This window comes from Salvelinus fontinalis, chromosome 16, assembly GCF_029448725.1.
Source record: "Salvelinus fontinalis isolate EN_2023a chromosome 16, ASM2944872v1, whole genome shotgun sequence".
Lineage (NCBI taxonomy): Eukaryota > Metazoa > Chordata > Actinopteri > Salmoniformes > Salmonidae > Salvelinus > Salvelinus fontinalis.
In genome coordinates, this window is record NC_074680.1 from 44,912,353 (window position 1) to 44,931,808 (window position 19,456).

The following is a 19,456-nucleotide window of genomic DNA, read 5'->3' on the forward strand; positions in this document are numbered from 1 at the left end:
TATCCAGAGTAGTGATACTATCAGTGATACTATCCAGAGCAGTGATACTAGTCAGAGTAGTGATACTAGTCAGAGCAGTGATACTAGTCAGAGCAGTGATACTATCCAGACCAGTGATACTAGTCAGAGCAGTGATACTAGTCAGAGCAGTGATACTATCCAGAGCAGTGATACTAGTCAGAGCAGTGATACTAGTCAGAGCAGTGATACTATCCAGAGCAGTGATACTAGTCAGAGTAGTGATACTAGTCAGAGCAGTGATACTAGTCAGAGCAGTGATACTATCCAGAGCAGTGATACTAGTCAGAGCAGTGATACTAGTCAGAGCAGTGATACTATCCAGAGCAGTGATACTAGTCAGAGCAGTGATAATATCCAGAGCAGTGATACTAGTCAGAGCAGTGATACTAGTCAGAGCAGTGATACTAGTCAGAGCAGTGATACTATCCAGAGCAGTGATACTAGTCAGAGCAGTGATACTAGTCAGAGCAGTGATACTAGTCAGAGCAGTGATACTAGTCAGAGCAGTGATACTATCCAGAGTAGTGATACTATCAGTGATACTATCCAGAGTAGTGATACTATCAGTGATACTAGTCAGAGCAGTGATACTAGTCAGAGCAGTGATACTATCCAGAGCAGTGATACTAGTCAGAGCAGTGATACTATCCAGAGTAGTGATACTATCAGTGATACTATCCAGAGTAGTGATACTATCAGTGATACTATCCAGAGTAGTGATACTATCAGTGATACTAGTCAGAGCAGTGATACTAGTCAGAGCAGTGATACTATCCAGAGCAGTGATACTAGCCAGAGTAGTGATACTAGTCAGAGCAGTGATACTATCCAGAGCAGTGATACTAGTCAGAGCAGTGATACTATCCAGAGCAGTGATACTATCCAGAGCAGTGATACTAGTCAGAGCAGTGATACTATCCAGAGTAGTGATACTATCAGTGATACTATCCAGAGCAGTGATACCATCAGTGATACTATCCAGAGCAGTGATACTAGTCAGAGCAGTGATACTATCCAGAGTAGTGATACTATCAGTGATACTATCAGTGATACTAGTCAGAGCAGTGATACTATCAGTGATACTATCCAGAGCAGTGATACTAGTCAGAGCAGTGATACTATCCAGAGCAGTGATACTAGTCAGAGCAGTGATACTAGTCAGAGTAGTGATACTATCCAGAGCAGTGATACTAGTCAGAGCAGTGATACTAGTCAGAGTAGTGATACTATCCAGAGCAGTGATACTAGCCAGAGCAGTGATACTAGCCAGAGCAGTGATACTAGTCAGAGTAGTGATACTATCCAGAGCAGTGATACTATCCAGAGTAGTGACTCTATCCAGAGCAGTGATACTATCAGTGATACTATCCAGAGCAGTGATACTAGCCAGAGCAGTGATACTAGCCAGAGCAGTGATACTAGCCAGAGTAGTGATACTATCCAGAGTAGTGACTCTATCCAGAGCAGTGATACTATCCAGAGTAGTGATACTATCCAGTGATACTATCCAGAGCAGTGATACTATCCAGAGCAGTGATACTAGCCAGAGCAGTGATACTAGCCAGAGCAGTGATACTATCCAGAGCAGTGATACTATCCAGAGCAGTGATACTATCCAGTGATACTATCCAGTGATACTATCCAGAGCAGTGATACTAGCCAGAGCAGTGATACTAGCCAGAGCAGTGAAACTATCAAGTGCAGTGTGTGGGTTCCTTCTTTTTTCTCATATCTGAGATTCTTCAAAGTAGCCACCCTTTTGCCTTGATGACAGCTTTGCACACTCTTGGCATTCTCTCAACCAGCTTCATGAATTAGTCACCTGGAATGCATTTCAATTGAAAGGTGTGCCTCTTAATGCGTTTGAGCCAATCAGTTGTGTTGTGACAAGGTAGGGGTGGTATACAGAATATAGCCCTATAAATCCATATTATAGAAAGAACAGCTCAAATAAGCAAAGAGAAACGACAGTCCATCATTACTTTAGGACATGAAGTTCAGTCAATCCTGAACATTTTAAGAACATTGAAAGTTTCTTCAAGTGCAGTCACAAAAACCATTAAGCGGTATGATGAAACTGGCTCTCATGAGGACCGCCACGGGAAAGGAAGACCCAGAGTTACCTCTGCTGCAGAGGATACGTTCATTAGAGTTACCAGCCTCAGAAATTGCATCCCAAATCAATGCTTCACAGAGTTCAAGTAACAGACACATCTCAACATCAACTGTTCAGAGGAGACTGCGTGAATCATCCCTTAATGGTTGAATTGCTGCAAAGAAACCACTACTAAAGGACACCAATAATAAGAAGAGACTTGCTTGGGCCAAGAAACACGAGCAATGGACATTAGACCGGTGGAAATCTGTCCTTTGGTCTGAGGAGTCCAAATTTGAGATTTTTGGTACCAACCGCCGTGTCTTTGTGAGACGCAGAGTAGGTGAACAGATGATCTCTGCATGTTTAGTTCCCACCGTGAAGCATGGAGGAGGTGGTGTGCGGGTACTTTGCTGGTGACACTGTCTGATTTATTTAGAATTCAAGGCCCACTTAACCAACATGGCTACCACAGCATTCTGCAGCCATTCGCCATTCCGTCTGGTTGCGCTTAGTGGGACTATCATTTGTTTTCAACAGGACAATGACCCAACACACCTCCAGGCTGTGTAAGGGCTATTTGACCGAGAAGCAGAGTGATAGAGTGCTGCATCAGATGACCTGTACTCCACAATCACTCGACCTCAACCAAATTGAGATTGTTTGGGATGAGTTGGACAGCAGAGTGAAGGAAAAGCAGCCACAAGTGCTCAGCATATGTGGGAACTCCTTAAAGACTTTTGGAAAAGCATTGCAGGTGAAGCTGGTTGAGAACATGCCAAGAGTGTGCAAAGCTGTCATCAAGGCAAAGGGTGGCTACTTTGAAGAATCAATTTTTTTTAAATATATTTTGATTTGTTTAACACTTGATTTGGTTACTACATGATTCCATATATGTTATTTCATAGTTTTGATGTCTTCACTATTATTATACAATGTAGAAAATAGTATAAAAAATAAAGAAAACCCCTTGAATGAGTAGGTGTGTTCAAACTGTTGACTGTTACTGTATATTGCCACCAGCATACCACCCTGCATACCACTGCTGGCTTGCTTCTGAAGCTAAGCAGGGTTGGTCCTGGTCAGTCCCTGGATGGGAGACCAGATGCTGCTGGAAGTGGTGTTGGAGGGCCAGTAGGAGGCACTCTTTCCTCTGGTCTAAAAAATATCCCAATGCCCCAGGGCAGTGATTGGGGACACTGCCCTGTGTAGGGTGCCGTCTTTCGGATGGGACGTTAAACGGGTGTCCTGACTCTCTGAGGTCATTAAAGATCCCATGGCACTTATTGTAAGAGTAGGGGTGTTAACCCCGGTGTCCTGGCTAAATTCCCAATCTGGCCCTCAAACCATCATGGTCACCTAATAATCCCCAGTTTACAATTGGCTCATTCATCCCCCTCCTCTCCCCTGTAACTATTCCCCAGGTCGTTGCTGCAAATGAGAACGTGTTCTCAGTCAACTTACCTGGTAAAATAACGGAAAAATAAATAAAAATATACAGCACGCAATGACTACATCATGGATGCATTTGCTGTTTATAATTAGGTTGTGTTTCAGATTATTTGGTGCCCAATAGAAATTAATGGTAAATAATGTATTGTGTCATTTTGGAGTCACTTTTATTGTAAATAAGAATATAATATGTTTCTAAACACGTGTACATGCATGTGGATGCTACCATGGTTACGGATAATCTTGAATAATGATGAGGGAGAAAGTTACAGACACAAATAACATACCCTCAAGATATGCTAAACCTCTCACCATTACAATAACAGGGAAGGTTAGCATATGACATAAAATGCTAACCTCCCCTGTTATTGTAATGGTGAGAGGTTAGCATGTCTTGGGGGTTATGATATAAAATGCTAACCTCCCCTGTTATTGTAATGGTGAGAGGTTAGCATGTCTTGTGGGTATGTTATAACATGCTAACCTCTCACCATTACAATAACAGGGGAGGTTAGCATTTTATATCATACCCCCAAGACATGCTAACCTCTCACCATTACAATAACAGGGGAGGTTAGCATGTTATATCATACCCTCAAAACATGCTAAACGTCTCACCATTACAATAACAGGGGAGGTTAGCATTTTATATCATAACCCCCAAGACATGCTAACCTCTCACCATTACAATAACAGGGGAGGTTAGCGTTTTATATCATAACCCCCAAGACATGCTAACCTCTCACCATTACCATAACAGGGGAGGTTAGCATTTTATATCATACCCCCAAGACATGCTAACCTCTCACCATTACAATAACAGGGGAGGTTAGCGTTTTATATCATAACCCCCAAGACATGCTAACCTCTCACCATTACCATAACAGGGGAGGTTAGCATTTTATATCATACCCCCAAGACATGCTAACCTCTCACCATTACAATAACAGGGGAGGTTAGCATTTTATGTCATACCCCCAAGACATGCTAACCTCTCACCATTACAATAACAGGGGAGGTTAGCATTTTATATCATACCCCCAAGACATGCTAACCTCTCACCATTACAATAACAGGGGAGGTTAGCATTTTATATCATACCCCCAAGACATGCTAACCTCTCACCATTACAATAACAGGGGAGGTTAGCATTTTATATCATAACCCCCAAGACATGCTAAACCTCTCACCATTACAATAACAGGGGAGGTTAGCATTTTTATAGGGGAGCATGATATTTGTGCGTCTTCTCACTCATCATTATGCATGATTCATACAGGACTATCCGTAATCATGGTAGCAGTGTTTAGACGCATATTCTATCCTTCCCTCTCAATACTTTTTCTCCCCGTAAAATGTACAAAAAAGTGCTGTAATTTCTAAACTGTTCACCTGATATGGATGAAAATACCCTCAAATTGGCAACCAATTTGTGCCAGAACGCTGACCACATATCAGCGATCGGGTGGACAGGTGAGGAGTGCCAATTAGGAATTAGGGGATGATTAGTTGGCTAGATTGGGAATTTAGCCAGAAAGGCAGGGTTAAAACCTCTTACGATAAGTGCCATGGGATTTTGAATGACCACAAGAGATTCAGGACACCCATTTTAATAACATCCCATCCAAAAGACAGCACCCTACGCAGGGCAATGTCCCCATTACTGACCTGGGACATTGAAATTTGATCTGAAAACCAGAGGAAGAGTGCCCTTACTGGCCCTCCAACAGACCAGAGGGTGGACTGAGGACAGGACAAAGGTCAGAGGTCAGGACCAACCCTGCTTAGCTTTAGAAGCAAGCCAGCAGTGGGAGAGATCAAATCAAATCCCATTTTATTGGTCACATGGTTAGCAGATGATAATGCAAGTGAAATACTTGTGCTTCTAGTTACCGACAGTGCAGTATCTAACGTCTAACAAGTTCCCCAACAACTACCTAATACACACAAATCTAAAAGGAGTGAATGAGAATATGTACATATAAATATATAGATGAGCGATGGCCGAGCGGCATAGGCAAGGTGCAATAGATGGTATAAAATACAGTATATACATATGATATGAGTAATGTAAGATATGTAAACATTATTAAAGTGGAATTATTTTAAGTGGCATTGTTTAAGGTGACTAGTGATCCATTTATTAAAGTGTCCAATAATTGGGTCTCCATGTAGGTAGTAGCCTCTCTGAGTTAGTGATTGCTGTTTAGCAGTCTGATGACCTTGAGATAGAAGCTGTTTTTCAGTCTCTCGGTCCCAGCTTTGGCGCACCTGTACTGACCTCGCCTTCTGGATGATAGCGGAGTGAACAGGCAGTGGCTCGGGTGGTTGTTGTCCTTGATGATCTTTATGGCCGTCCTGTGGCATCGGGTGGTGTAGGTGTCATGGAGGGCAGGTAGTGTGCTCCCGGTGATGCGTTGTGCAGATCGCACCACCCTCTGGAGAGCCTTGCGGTTGAGGGCGGAGCAGTTGCCGTATCAAGCTGTGATACAGCCCGACAGGATGCTCTCGATTGTGGCTCTATAAAAGTTAGTCAGGGTTTTGGGTGACAAGCCAAATTTCTTCAGCCTCCTGAGGTTGAAGATGCGCTGTTGCGCCTTCACAACGCTGTCTGTGTGGGTGGACCATTTCAGTTTGTCGTTGATGTGTACGCTGAGGAACTTAAAACTTTCCACTTTCTCCACTGCTGTCCCTTCGATGTGGATAGGGGGGTGCTCACGCTGCTGTTTCCTGAAGTCCACGATCATCTCCTTTGTTTTGTTGACGTTGAGTGTGAGGTTATTTTGCTGACACCACACTCCGAGTGCCCTCACCTCCTCCCTGTAGGCTGTCTCGTCATTGTTGGTAATCAAGCCCACTACTGTTGTGTCATCTGCAAACTTGATGATTGAGTTGGAAGCGGGCATGGCCACGCAGTCATGGGTGAACAGGGAGTACAGGAGGGGGCTGAGCACGTACCCTTGTGGGGCCCCAGTGTTGAGGGTCAGCGAGGTGGGGATGTTGTTTCCTACCTTCGCCACCTGGGGGCAACCCGCCAAAGTCCAGGACCCAATTACACAGGGCGGGGTTGAGACCCAGGGCCTCCAGCTTGATGATGAGCTTGGAGGGCACTATGGTGTTGAATGCTGAGCTGTAGTCAATGAACAGCATTCTTACATAGGTATTCCTCTTGTCCAGATAGGATAGTTTGCAGTGTGATGGCAATTGCATCGTCTGTGGACCTGTTAGGGCGGTATGCAAACTGAAGTGGGTCTAGGGTGGCCGGTAAGGTGGAGGTGATATGATCATTGACTAGTCTCTCACAACACTTCATGATGAGAGAAGTGAGTGCTACGGTGCGGTAGTCATTTTGACCAGTTGGCTTTGCCTTCTTGGATACAGGAACAATGGCTGGAAGCGTGACGTGGGTGTCCGTGATGTGGCTGTTTTTGTTTTTGTACTCCGTGATTTCCTGTAGACCCTGCCACATACGTCTCGTGTCTGGGTCGTTGAACTGCGACTCAACTTTGTCCCTGTACCAGAATTTCACTTGTTTGATTGCCTTGCGGAGAGAAAAACTACATTATTTAAATTCAGCCATATTTCCAGACCCCATTCCATGGTTAAATGCGGTGGTTCGCGCTTTCAGTTTTGTGCGAATTCTAGGTCGGGTGAGCAGAAGGATTTGAGTTCCTGTATGTTGTTATGATTACACCATGAGTTGTTAATCATGAAACCTTCCTCTTCCCAGAGAGGTGTTTATCTCTGTCGGGGCAATGCATGGAGAAGCCCGGTGGCTGAACCGATTCCGACAACATATCCCAAGAGAGCCATGTTTCCGTGAAAAAGAGAATGCTACAGTCTCTGATGTCTCTCTGGAAGGGAACCCTGTCTCGAATTTCTTCTACCTTGCTGTCAAGAGACTGGACATTGGCGAGTAGTATACTCGGGAGCGGTGGGCGATATGCACGTCTACGGAGCCTGACCAGGAGGCCGCTCCGTCTGCCCCTTCTGCGGCGCCGTTGTCTTGGGTCGGCTTCTGGGATTAGATCCATTGTCCTGGGTGGTGGTCCAAACAGAGGATCCGCTTCAAGAAAGTCATATTCCTGGTCGATATAAGTTGACGCCGCCCTTATATCCAATAGTTCCTCCCGACTGTATGTAATAAGACTTAAGATTTCCTGGGGTAACAATGTAAGAAATAATACATAAAAAACAAAATACTGGATAGTTTCCTAAGGACTCGAAGCGAGGCGACCATCTCTGTCGGCGCTATCTTGAGAAAGAGGAGAGAGGGTAGGGGGAGTGAGAGAGAAGGAAATACAGAGAGAGGAGAGAGAGGGAAGAGGGAGAGCGAGAGAGGGTAGAGAGAGAGACAGAGAGAGGGTAGAGGGAGAGAGAGGGAAGGAAGGAAGGAAGGAAGGAAGGAAGGAAGGAAGGAAGGAAGGAAGGAAGGAAGGAAGGAAGGAAGGAAGGAAGGAAGGAAGGAAGGAAGGAGAGACAGAGAGAGGAGGGAGAAAGAGGGAAGGAGAGCCCGAGAGAGGAGAGAGGGTAACGGGAGAGACTGAGAGAGGAGAGAGAGAGCGTAGATGGTAGAGGAAGAGAGAGGAAAGGAGAGACCGAGAGAGAGGGAAGGAGAGACCGAGAGAGGAGGGAGAGAGAAGGAAGGAGATACCGAGAGGAGGGAGAGTCAGAGAGAGGGAGAGGGTAAAGGGAGAGAGAGAAAGAGGGAAGGAAAGACAGAGAGAGGAGGGAGAGAGAAGGAAGGAGAGACCGAGAGGAGGGAGAGAGAGGGAAGGAGAGACCGAGAGGAGGGAGAGAGAGGGAAGGAGAGACCGAGAGGAGGGAGAGAGAGGGAAGGAGAGACAGAGAGAGAGGGTAAAGGGAGAGAGAGGAGAGAGAGTAAAGGGAGAAAGAGGAGACAGAGAGGGTAGAGAGAGAGTGAGGGAAGTAGAGAGAGAGAAAGAGATGATTGTCTTTGGCCCTAGTACCCACAGCCCTGTAAGAACTAAACTGTGGCTTGTCCTAGGGATAGATACAGTCCGTTCCACCTCGGGGAGGGTGGCTAAAAAATGTGGAGATCTTTCCAGTAGCTTTTATCTCCCACTGCTGATGTATGTAGCCTATACTTCCTGCTGTACTGTATGTAGCCTGTACTTCCTGCCATACTGTATGTAACCTGTACTTCCTGCCATACTGTATGTAGCCTGTACTTCCTGCTCTACTGTATGTAGCCTGTACTTCCTGCCATACCGTATGTAGCCTGTACTTCCTGCTGTACTGTATGTAACCTGTACTTCCTGCCATACCGTATGTGGCTTGTACTTCCTGCTGTACTGTATGTAGCCTGTACTTCCTGCTGTACTGTATGTAGCCTGTTATTCCTGCCATACTGCATGTAGCCTGTTATTCCTGTATGTAGCCTGTACTTCCTGCTGATGTAGCCTGTACTTCCTGATGTACTGTATGTGGCCTGTACTTCCTGATATACTGTATGTATCCTGTACTTCCTGCTGTAATGTATGTAGCATGTACTTCCTGCTGATGTAGCCTGTACTTCCTGCTCTACTGTATGTAGCCTGTACTTCCTGATGTACTGTATGTAGCCTGTACTTCCTGCTGTAATGTATGTAGCATGTACTTCCTGCTCTACTGTATGTAGCCTGTACTTCCTGCTGTACTGTATGTAGCCTGTACTTCCTGCTGTACTGTATGTAGCCTGTACTTCCTGCCGTACAGTGTGTAGCCTGTACTTCCTGCTGTACTGTATGTAGCCTGTTATTCCTGCCATACTGCATGTAGCCTGTTATTCCTGTATGTAGCCTGTACTTCCTGCTGATGTAGCCTGTACTTCCTGATGTACTGTATGTGTCCTGTACTTCCTGATATACTGTATGTATCCTGTACTTCCTGCTGTAATGTATGTAGCATGTACTTCCTGCTCTACTGTATGTAGCCTGTACTTCCTGATATACTGTATGTATCCTGTACTTCCTGCTGTAATGTATGTAGCATGTACTTCCTGCTCTACTGTATGTAGCCTGTACTTCCTGATTTACTGTATGTAGCCTGTACTTCCTGCTGTAATGTATGTAGCATGTACTTCCTGCTGTAATGTATGTAGCCTGTACTTCCTGCTGTACTGTATGCAGCCTGAACTTCCTGCTGTACTGTATGTAGTCTGTACTTCCTGCTGTACTGTATGTAGCCCATACTTCCTGCTTCTGTAACCTGTACTTCCTGCTGCTGTAGCCTGCACTTCCTGCTGTACTCCATATAGCCTGTACGTCCTGCTGTACTGTATGTAGCCTGTACTTCCTGCTGTACTTTAGGTAGCCTGTACTTCCTGCTGCTGTAGCCTACACTTCCTGATGTACTGTATGTAGCCTGTACTTTCTGCTGCTAATATATAGCCTGTACTTCCTGCTGTAATGTATGTAGCTTGTACTTCCTGCTGTACTGTAGGTAGCCTGTACTTGCAGCTCTAATGTGTGTAGCCTGTACTTCCTGCTTTACTGTATGTAGCCTGTACTTCCTGCTGCTGTTATAGCCTGTACTTCCTGCTGTACTGTATGTAGCCTGTATTTCCTGTAAGCACCAAACCCAGTTGCCAAAGACAGCCAGGGGGAGTAGGGAGGAGCGAAACCCCAGGGAGGGGCACTCTGGCAGGGGTAGAGGGGCACGTGGGACTGGGGCAGAATGTGGGACTGGGGCAGGATGCTGTCTAATCCTTTTAGCATGCAAGGTTAAGGAGGACTTATCACCTGGAGAAATAGGGAGAGAGAGAAAGATATCAGGATAGTTAGGAATGGGGGATGGGGAGAAAGAATGTAAGGGGGAATCGGGGAAAAGGGGTCAGGACAGGGGGAGAGATAGGGGTAGGGACATTGAGGTATGGACTGGGGTAGGGACCGTGGGGTAGGGACAGTGAGGTAGGGACAGTGGGGTAGGGACAGTGGGGTAGGGGAAGTGGGGTAGGGACAGTGGGGTAGGGACAGTGGGGTAGGGCCAGTGGGGAAGGGACAGGGGTAGGGCCAGTGGGGTAGGGACAGTGGGGTAGGGACAGGGGTAGGGCCAGTGGGGTAGGGACAGTGGGGTAGGGACAGGGTAGAGACAGTGGGGTAGGGCCAGTGGGGTAGGGCCAGTGGGGTAGGGACAGTGGGGTAGGGACAGGGGTAGGGCCAGTGGGGTAGGGACAATGGGGTAGGGACAGGGGTAGGGCCAGTGGGGTAGGGACAGTGGGGTAGGGACAGTGGCGTAGGGACAGTGGGGTAGGGACAGTGGGGTAGGGACAGTGGTGTAGGGACAGTGGGGTAGGGACTGTGGGGTAGGGACAGGCGTAGGGACAGGGGGGTAGGGTCAGTGGGGTAGGATAGGTAAGGCAGTGACAGGGGTAGGGACATGGGTAGGGACAGGGGTAGGGACAGTGGCGTAGGGACAGGGAGGTAGTGGACAGGGAGGTAGGGACAGTGGGGTAGGGACAGTGGGGTAGGTACAGGGGTAGGTACAGTGGGGTAGGGACAGTGGGGTAGGGACAGTGGCGTAGGGACAGTGGCGTAGGGACAGTGGGGTAGGGGCAGGGGTAGGGAGAGTGGGGTAGGGACAGTGGGGTAGGGACAGTGGCGTAGGGACAGTGGCGTAGGGACAGTGGGGTAGGGACAGGGGTAGGGACAGTGGGGTAGGGACAGTGAGGTAGAGACAGTGGGGTAGTGACAGGGGTAGGTACAGTGGGGTAGGGTCAGTGGGGTAGGGACAGTGGCGTAGGGACAGTGGCGTAGGGACAGTGGGGTAGGGACAGTGGCGTAGGGACAGGGGTAGGGACAGTGGGGTAGGACAGTGGGGTATGGACAGTGGGGTATGGAAAGGGGTAGGGATAGTGTGGTAGGGTAAGTAAGGCAGTGACAGGGGTAGGGACAGTGGGGTAGGGACAGTGGGGTAGGGACAGTGGGGTAGGGACAGGGGTAGGGACAGTGGGGTAGGGACAGGGGTAGGGACAGTGGGGTAGGGACAGTGGGGTAGTGACAGTGGGGTAGGGACAGGGGTAGGGAGAGTGGGGTAGAGACAGTGGGGTAGTGACAGGGGTAGGTACAGTGGGGTAGGGACAGTGGGGTAGGGACAGTGGCGTAGGGACAGTGGGGTAGGGACAGTGGCGTAGGGACAGTGAGGTAGGGACAGTGGGGTATGGAAAGGGGTAGGGATAGTGTGGTAGGGTAAGTAAGGCAGTGACAGGGGTAGGGACAGTGGGGTAGGGACAGTGGGGTAGGGACAGGGGTAGGGACAGTGGGGTAGGGATAGTGGGGTAGGGACAGGGGTAGGGACAGTGGGGTAGGGACAGTGGTGTAGGGACAGTGAGGTAGGGACAGGGGTAGGGACAGGGGTAGGGACAGGGGTAGGGAGAGTGAGGTATGGACTGGGGTAGGGACAGTAGGGTATGGACAGTGGGGTAGGGACAGTGGGGTAGGGACAGTGGTGTAGGGACAGTGGGGTAGGGACAGTGGGGTAGGGACAGTGGGGTAGGGACAGTGGTGTAGGGACAGTGAGGTAGGGACAGGGGTAGGGACAGGGGTAGGGACAGGGGTAGGGAGAGTGAGGTATGGACTGGGGTAGGGACAGTAGGGTATGGACAGTGGGGTAGGGACAGTGGGGTAGGGACAGTGGTGTAGGGACAGTGGGGTAGGGACAGTGGGGTAGGGACAGTGGGGTAGGGACAGTGGTGTAGGGACAGTGAGGTAGGGACAGGGGTAGGGACAGGGGTAGGGACAGGGGTAGGGAGAGTGAGGTATGGACTGGGGTAGGGACAGTAGGGTATGGACAGTGGGGTAGGGACAGTGGGGTAGGGACAGTGGTGTAGGGACAGTGGGGTAGGGACAGTGGGGTAGGGACAGTGGGGTAGGGACAGTGGTGTAGGGACAGTGAGGTAGGGACAGGGGTAGGGACAGGGGTAGGGACAGGGGTAGGGAGAGTGAGGTATGGACTGGGGTAGGGACAGTAGGGTATGGACAGTGGGGTAGGGACAGTAGGGTATGGACAGTGGGGTAGGGACAGTGGGGTAGGGACAGTGGGGTAGGGACAGTGGGGTAGGGACAGTGGGGAAGGGACAGTGGGGTAGGGACAGTGGGGTAGGGACAGTGGGGTAGGGACAGTGGGGAAGGGACAGTGGGGTAGGGACAGTGGGGTAGTGACAGGGGTAGGGACAGTGGGGTAGGGACAGTGGGGTAGGGACAGTGGGGTAGGGACAGTGGGGTAGGGACAGTGGGATCCAGAACTGCATGCACTCCAGACCTACAGTATGCAGTCCTAGAACTGACTCCCCTGTAGTTCTACAACTCTGACTCCCCTGTAGTTCTAGAACTCTGACTCCCCTGTAGTTCTAGAAATCTGACTCCACTGTAGTTCTAGAACTCTGACTCCCCTGTAGTTCTAGAATTCTGACTCCCCTGTAGTTCTAGAATTCTGACTCCCCTGTAGTTCTAGAACTCTGACTCCCCTGTAGTTTTAGAACTCTGAATTACAGTTCCAGTTCCAGTTATAGTTCTAACTGGGACTGACCTGTAGCTCCAGGACCTTGATGTGTTTAATGTGGCTGTGACTGACCTGTAGCTCCAGGACCTTGATGTGTTTCATGTGATGGTGACTGACCTGTAGCTCCAGGACCTTGATGTGTTTCATGTGGTGGTGACTGACCTGTAGCTCCAAGACCTTGATGTGTTTAATGTGGCTGTGACTGACCTGTAGCTCCAGGACCTTGATGTGTCTCATGTGGTGGTGACTGACCTGTAGCTCCAGGACCTTGATGTGTTTCATGTGGTGGTAACTGACCTGTTGCTCCAGGACCTTGATGTGTCTCATGTGGTGGTGACTGACCTGTAGCTCCAGGACCTTGATGTGTTTCATGTGGTGGTGACTGACCTGTAGCTCCAGGACCTTGATGTGTTTCATGTGGTGGTGACTGACCTGTAGCTCCAGGACCTTGATGTGTTTCATGTGGCTGTGACTGACCTGTAGCTCCAGGACCTTGATGTATTTCATGTGGTGGTGACTGACCTGTAGCTCCAGGACCTTGATGTGTTTAATGTGGCGGTGAATGACCTGTAGCTCCAGGACCTTGATGTGTTTAATGTGGTGTTAACTGACCTGTAGCTCCAGGACCTTGATGTGTTTAATGTGGCTGTGACTGACCTGTAGCTCCAGGACCTTGATGTGTTTCATGTGGTGGTGACTGACTTGTAGCTCCAGGACCTTGATGTGTTTCATGTGGCTGTGACTGACCTGTAGCTCCAGGACCTTGATGTGTTTCATGTGGTGGTAACTGACCTGTAGCTCCAGGACCTTGATGTGTTTCATGTGGTGGTAACTGACCTGTAGCTCCAGGACCTTGATGTGTTTCATGTGGTGGTAACTGACCTGTAGCTCCAGGACCTTGATGTGTTTCATGTGGTGGTAACTGACCTGTAGCTCCAGGACCATGATGTGTTTAATGTGGTGGTGACTGACCTGTAGCTCCAGGACCTTGATGTGTTTCATGTGGTGGTGACTGACCTGTAGCTCCAGGACCTTGATGTGTTTCATGTGGGGGTAACTGACCTGTAGCTCCAGGACCTTGATGTGTTTCATGTGGTGGTAACTGACCTGTAGCTCCAGGACCTTGATGTGTTTAATGTGGTGGTGACTGACCTATAGCTCCAGGACCTTGATGTGTTTCATGTGGTGGTGACTGACCTGTAGCTCCAGGACCTTGATGTGTTTAATGTGGCGGTGAATGACCTGTAGCTCCAGGACCTTGATGTGTTTAATGTGGTGTTAACTGACCTGTAGCTCCAGGACCTTGATGTGTTTAATGTGGCTGTGACTGACCTGTAGCTCCAGGACCTTGATGTGTTTCATGTGGTGGTGACTGACTTGTAGCTCCAGGACCTTGATGTGTTTCATGTGGCTGTGACTGACCTGTAGCTCCAGGACCTTGATGTGTTTCATGTGGTGGTAACTGACCTGTAGCTCCAGGACCTTGATGTGTTTCATGTGGTGGTAACTGACCTGTAGCTCCAGGACCTTGATGTGTTTCATGTGGTGGTAACTGACCTGTAGCTCCAGGACCTTGATGTGTTTCATGTGGTGGTAACTGACCTGTAGCTCCAGGACCTTGATGTGTTTAATGTGGTGGTGACTGACCTGTAGCTCCAGGACCTTGATGTGTTTCATGTGGTGGTGACTGACCTGTAGCTCCAGGACCTTGATGTGTTTCATGTGGGGGTAACTGACCTGTAGCTCCAGGACCTTGATGTGTTTCATGTGGTGTTAACTGACCTGTAGCTCCAGGACCTTGATGTGTTTAATGTGGTGGTGACTGACCTATAGCTCCAGGACCTTGATGTGTTTCATGTGGTGGTGACTGACCTGTAGCTCCAGGACCTTGATGTGTTTCATGTGGCTGTGACTGACCTGTAGCTCCAGGACCTTGATGTGTTTCATGTGGTGGTAACTGACCTGTAGCTCCAGGACCTTGATGTGTTTCATGTGGTGGTAACTGACCTGTAGCTCCAGGACCTTGATGTGTCTCATGTGGTGGTAACTGACCTGTAGCTCCAGGACCTTGATGTGTTTCATGTGGCTGTGACTGACCTGTAGCTCCAGGAACTTGATGTGTTTCATGTGGTGGTGACTGACCTGTAGCTCCAGGACCTTGATGTGTTTCATGTGGTGGTAACTGACCTGTAGCTCCAGGACCTTGATGTGTTTCATGTGGTGGTGACTGACCTGTAGCTCCAGGACCTTGATGTGTTTAATGTGGTGGTGACTAACCTGTAGCTCCAGGACCTTGATGTATTTAATGTGGTGGTGACTGACCTGTAGCTCCAGGACCTTGATGTGTTTAATGTGGTGGTAACTGACCTGTAGCTCCAGGACTCTTGATGAGTTTCATGTGGCTGTGACTGACCTGTAGCTCCAGGACTCTTGATCAGTTTCATGTGGCTGTGACTGACCTGTAGCTCCAGGACTCTTGATGCGTTTCATGTGGCTGTGACTGACCTGTAGCTCCACGACTCTTGATGAGTTTCATGTGGCTGTGACTGACCTGTAGCTCCAGGACTCTTGATGTGTTTCATGTGGTGGTGACTGACCTGTAGTTCCAGGACCTTGATGTGTTTCATGTGGCTGTGACTGACCTGTAGCTCCAGGACCTTGATTCGGTGCCTATGACTACGGAGTTCCTCCTGTAGCTCGGAGATGGTCTCCTGGAGGTCCTGCAACTGCTGCTTCCTCTCCTGGTTCTCCTGCAGCCAGTAGGACACTTCATCAGTGCAGCGGAACATGTCTGGGCAGCGCTGGTGTTGGAGCTGAGGCAGCGTGGCTGTGACTCGACACTGACCGTTAGGCAACACCTCGTTACTGTACTCCCCACACTGCATCAGACCACTGCTGATACGATGGCTGTCTGGGTGTTCGTGTACGTCCGGATGGGAGTTTGAGTCCGGATGTTGATCATATGTGTCTGTCTGTGTGTCCCCGTGGGAATCTGTCTGTGTTTCCGGAAGGAAGTCTTTTGGAGGCATGTCTATACCTGAGACTGATTGGGTGTCTCTGTGTCCATCTGTGTTGCTGTCATCAGCTCTGTCTTGGTGTGTATCTGTGTAGTCTCCAGTCACCAGGGCAACGGTCCATAGGGCCAGTAAGGCAGCAGTCAGCAGGAGATGTGGTCTCATCCTGACTCTCCAAACCAGATCCAGGAAGACCCTCTCAGTCCAGCTCCAGCATGGGGGCTACACCTAAACTCGGCTCCAAATTAGACCAACTTAGACTAGGTCTTCTCTCAGGCCAGGTCCAGTTGCACCCAGAGCCATCCAGGCTAGCTGTGGTCCCATGCAGTCCAGCTGTGCTTGGCTCTTATTCCCTGCAGACAGAGAGACCAGCAGGGAGACAGACCTCTTGGAGTGCAGTGGGACAGGGAAAGAAACTGCCTCCAATCACCGGACAACCTCCTCTCCTCATGACAGCATCCTCATTGGCCTCACTGAGGAAACACACACACACAAACACACAGTTAAACACACATTCTGACGGAGGATATACACACACAAACTGCAGAGAACAACAGACATTCATTTAAGTTGAGAAGAACATGAAACCAGCCTCTCCTGTCCACAGCCGATCCTCCTCCTCTCTCCTGTCCACAGCCCATCCTCCCCCCCTCCTGTCCACAGCCCATCCTCTCCCCCATCCTGTCCACAGCCGATCCTCCCCTTCTCTCCTGTACACAGCCCATCCTCCCCCCCTCCTGTCCACAGCCCATCCTCCCCCTCTCTCCTGTCCACAGCCCATCCTCCTCCTCTCTCCTGTCCACAGCCCATCCTCCCCTTCTCTCCTGTACACAGCCCATCCTCCCCCCCTCCTGTCCACAGCCCATCCTCCTCCTCTCTCCTGTCCACAGCCCATCCTCCTCCTCTCTCCTGTCCACAGCCCATCCTCCTCCTCTCTCCTGTCCACAGCCCATCCTCCCCTTCTCTCCTGTCCACAGCCCATCCTCCCCCTCTCTCCTGTCCACAGCCCATCCTCCTCCTCTCTCCTGTCCACAGCCCATCCTCTTCTTATCTCCTGTCCACAGCCCATCCTCCCCCTCTCTCCTGTCCACAGCCCATCCTCCCCTTATCTCCTGTCCACAGCCCATCCTCCTCCCCCTCTCTCCTGTCCACAGCCCATCCTCCCCCTCTCTCCTGTCCACAGCCCATCCTCCTCCCCCTCTCTCCTGTCCACAGCCCATCCTCCCCTTATCTCCTGTCCACAGCCCATCCTCCTCCCCCTCTCTCCTGTCCACAGCCCATCCTCCCCCTCTCTCCTGTCCACAGCCCATCCTCCTCCCCCTCTCTCCTGTCCACAGCCCATCCTCCCCCTCTCTCCTGTCCACAGCCCATCCTCCTCCTCTCTCCTGTCCACAGCCCATCCTCCCCCTCTCTCCTGTCCACAGCACATCCTCCCCCCTCTCTCCTGTCCACAGCCCATCCTCCCCCCCCCTCCTGTCCACAGCCCATCCTCCCCCCCTCCTGTCCACAGCCCATCCTCCCCTTATCTCCTGTCCACAGCCCATCCTCCCCCCCCCTCCTGTCCACAGCCCATCCTCCCCCCTCTCTCCTGTCCACAGCCCACCCCCCCCCCCCCCCCTCCTGTCCACAGCCCATCCTCCCCCCCTCTCCTGTCCACAGCCCATCCTCCCCCTCTCTCCTGTCCACAGCCCATCCTCCTCCCCCTCTCTCCTGTCCACAGCCCATCCTCCCCCTCTCTCCTGTCCACAGCCCAACCTCCCCCCCCCCTCCTGTCCACAGCCCATCCTCCCCCCTCCTGTCCACAGCCCATCCTCCTCCCCCTCTCTCCTGTCCACAGCCCATCCTCCTCCCCCTCTCTCCTGTCCACAGCCTATCCTCCTCCCCCTCTCTCCTGTCCACAGCCCATCCTCCCCCTCTCTCCTGTCCACAGCCCATCCTCCTCCCCCTCTCTCCTGTCCACAGCCCATCCTCCTCCTCTCTCCTGTCCACAGCCCATCCTCCTCCTCTCTCCTGTCCACAGCCCATCCTCCCCCTCTCTCCTGTCCACAGCCCATCCTCCTCCCCCTCTCTCCTGTCCACAGCCCATCCTCCCCCTCTCTCCTGTCCACAGCCCATCCTCCTCCCCCTCTCTCCTGTCCACAGCCCATCCTCCCCCTCTCTCCTGTCCACAGCCCATCCTCCTCCTCTCTCCTGTCCACAGCCCATCCTCCCCCTCTCTCCTGTCCACAGCCCATCCTCCCCCCTCTCTCCTGTCCACAGCCCATCCTCCCCCCCCTCCTGTCCACAGCCCATCCTCCCCCCCTCCTGTCCACAGCCCATCCTCCCCTTATCTCCTGTCCACAGCCCATCCTCCCCCCCCCTCCTGTCCACAGCCCATCCTCCCCCCTCTCTCCTGTCCACAGCCCACCCCCCCCCCCCCCCCTCCTGTCCACAGCCCATCCTCCCCCCCTCTCCTGTCCACAGCCCATCCTCCCCCTCTCTCCTGTCCACAGCCCATCCTCCCCCTCTCTCCTGTCCACAGCCCAACCTCCCCCCCCCCTCCTGTCCACAGCCCATCCTCCCCCCCTCCTGTCCACAGCCCATCCTCCTCCCCCTCTCTCCTGTCCACAGCCCATCCTCCTCCCCCTCTCTCCTGTCCACAGCCTATCCTCCTCCCCCTCTCTCCTGTCCACAGCCCATCCTCCCCCTCTCTCCTGTCCACAGCCCATCCTCCTCCCCCTCTCTCCTGTCCACAGCCCATCCTCCTCCTCTCTCCTGTCCACAGCCCATCCTCCTCCTCTCTCCTGTCCACAGCCCATCCTCCCCCTCTCTCCTGTCCACAGCCCATCCTCCTCCTCTCTCCTGTCCACAGCCCATCCTCCCTCTCTCTCCTGTCCACAGCCCATCCTCCCCCTCTCTCCTGTCCACAGCCCATCCTCCCCCCTCTCTCCTGTCCACAGCCCATCCTCCCCCTCTCTCCTGTCCACAGCCCATCCTCCCCCCCCTCCTGTCCACAGCCCATCCTCCCCCTCTCTCCTGTCCACAGCCCATCCTCCCCCTCTCTCCTGTCCACAGCCCATCCTCCCCTTATCTCCTGTCCACAGCCCATCCTCCACCCCCTCCTGTCCACAGCCCATCCTCCCCCCTCTCTCCTGTCCACAGCCCATCCCCCCCCCCTCCTGTCCACAGCCCATCCTCCCTCCCTCTCCTGTCCACAGCCCATCCTCCCTCTCTCTCCTGTCCACAGCCCATCCTCCCCTCTCTCCTGTCCACAGCCCATCCTCCCCTCTCTCCTGTCCACAGCCCATCCTCCCCTTCTCTCCTGTCCACAGCCCATCCTCCTCCTCTCCCCTGTCCACAGCCCATCCCCCCCCTCTCTCCTGTCCACAGCCCA

The 19,456-nt window shown here is 51.3% G+C and overlaps 1 protein-coding gene across 1 annotated transcript in view; it reads right to left on the reverse strand.

Moving 5' to 3' along the window:
• LOC129813235 (angiopoietin-related protein 7) overlaps nt 1-16,552 on the reverse strand; it is a 43,980-nt gene extending 27,428 nt beyond the window's left edge. Inside the window, exon 1 of the mRNA XM_055865525.1 lies at nt 15,712-16,552. Within this exon, the coding sequence (XP_055721500.1) occupies nt 15,712-16,248 (537 nt within the window). The 5' untranslated portion in view covers nt 16,249-16,552. The remainder of the gene's footprint in view (nt 1-15,711) is intronic.
• Between the last annotated feature and the right edge of the window lie 2,904 nt (nt 16,553-19,456).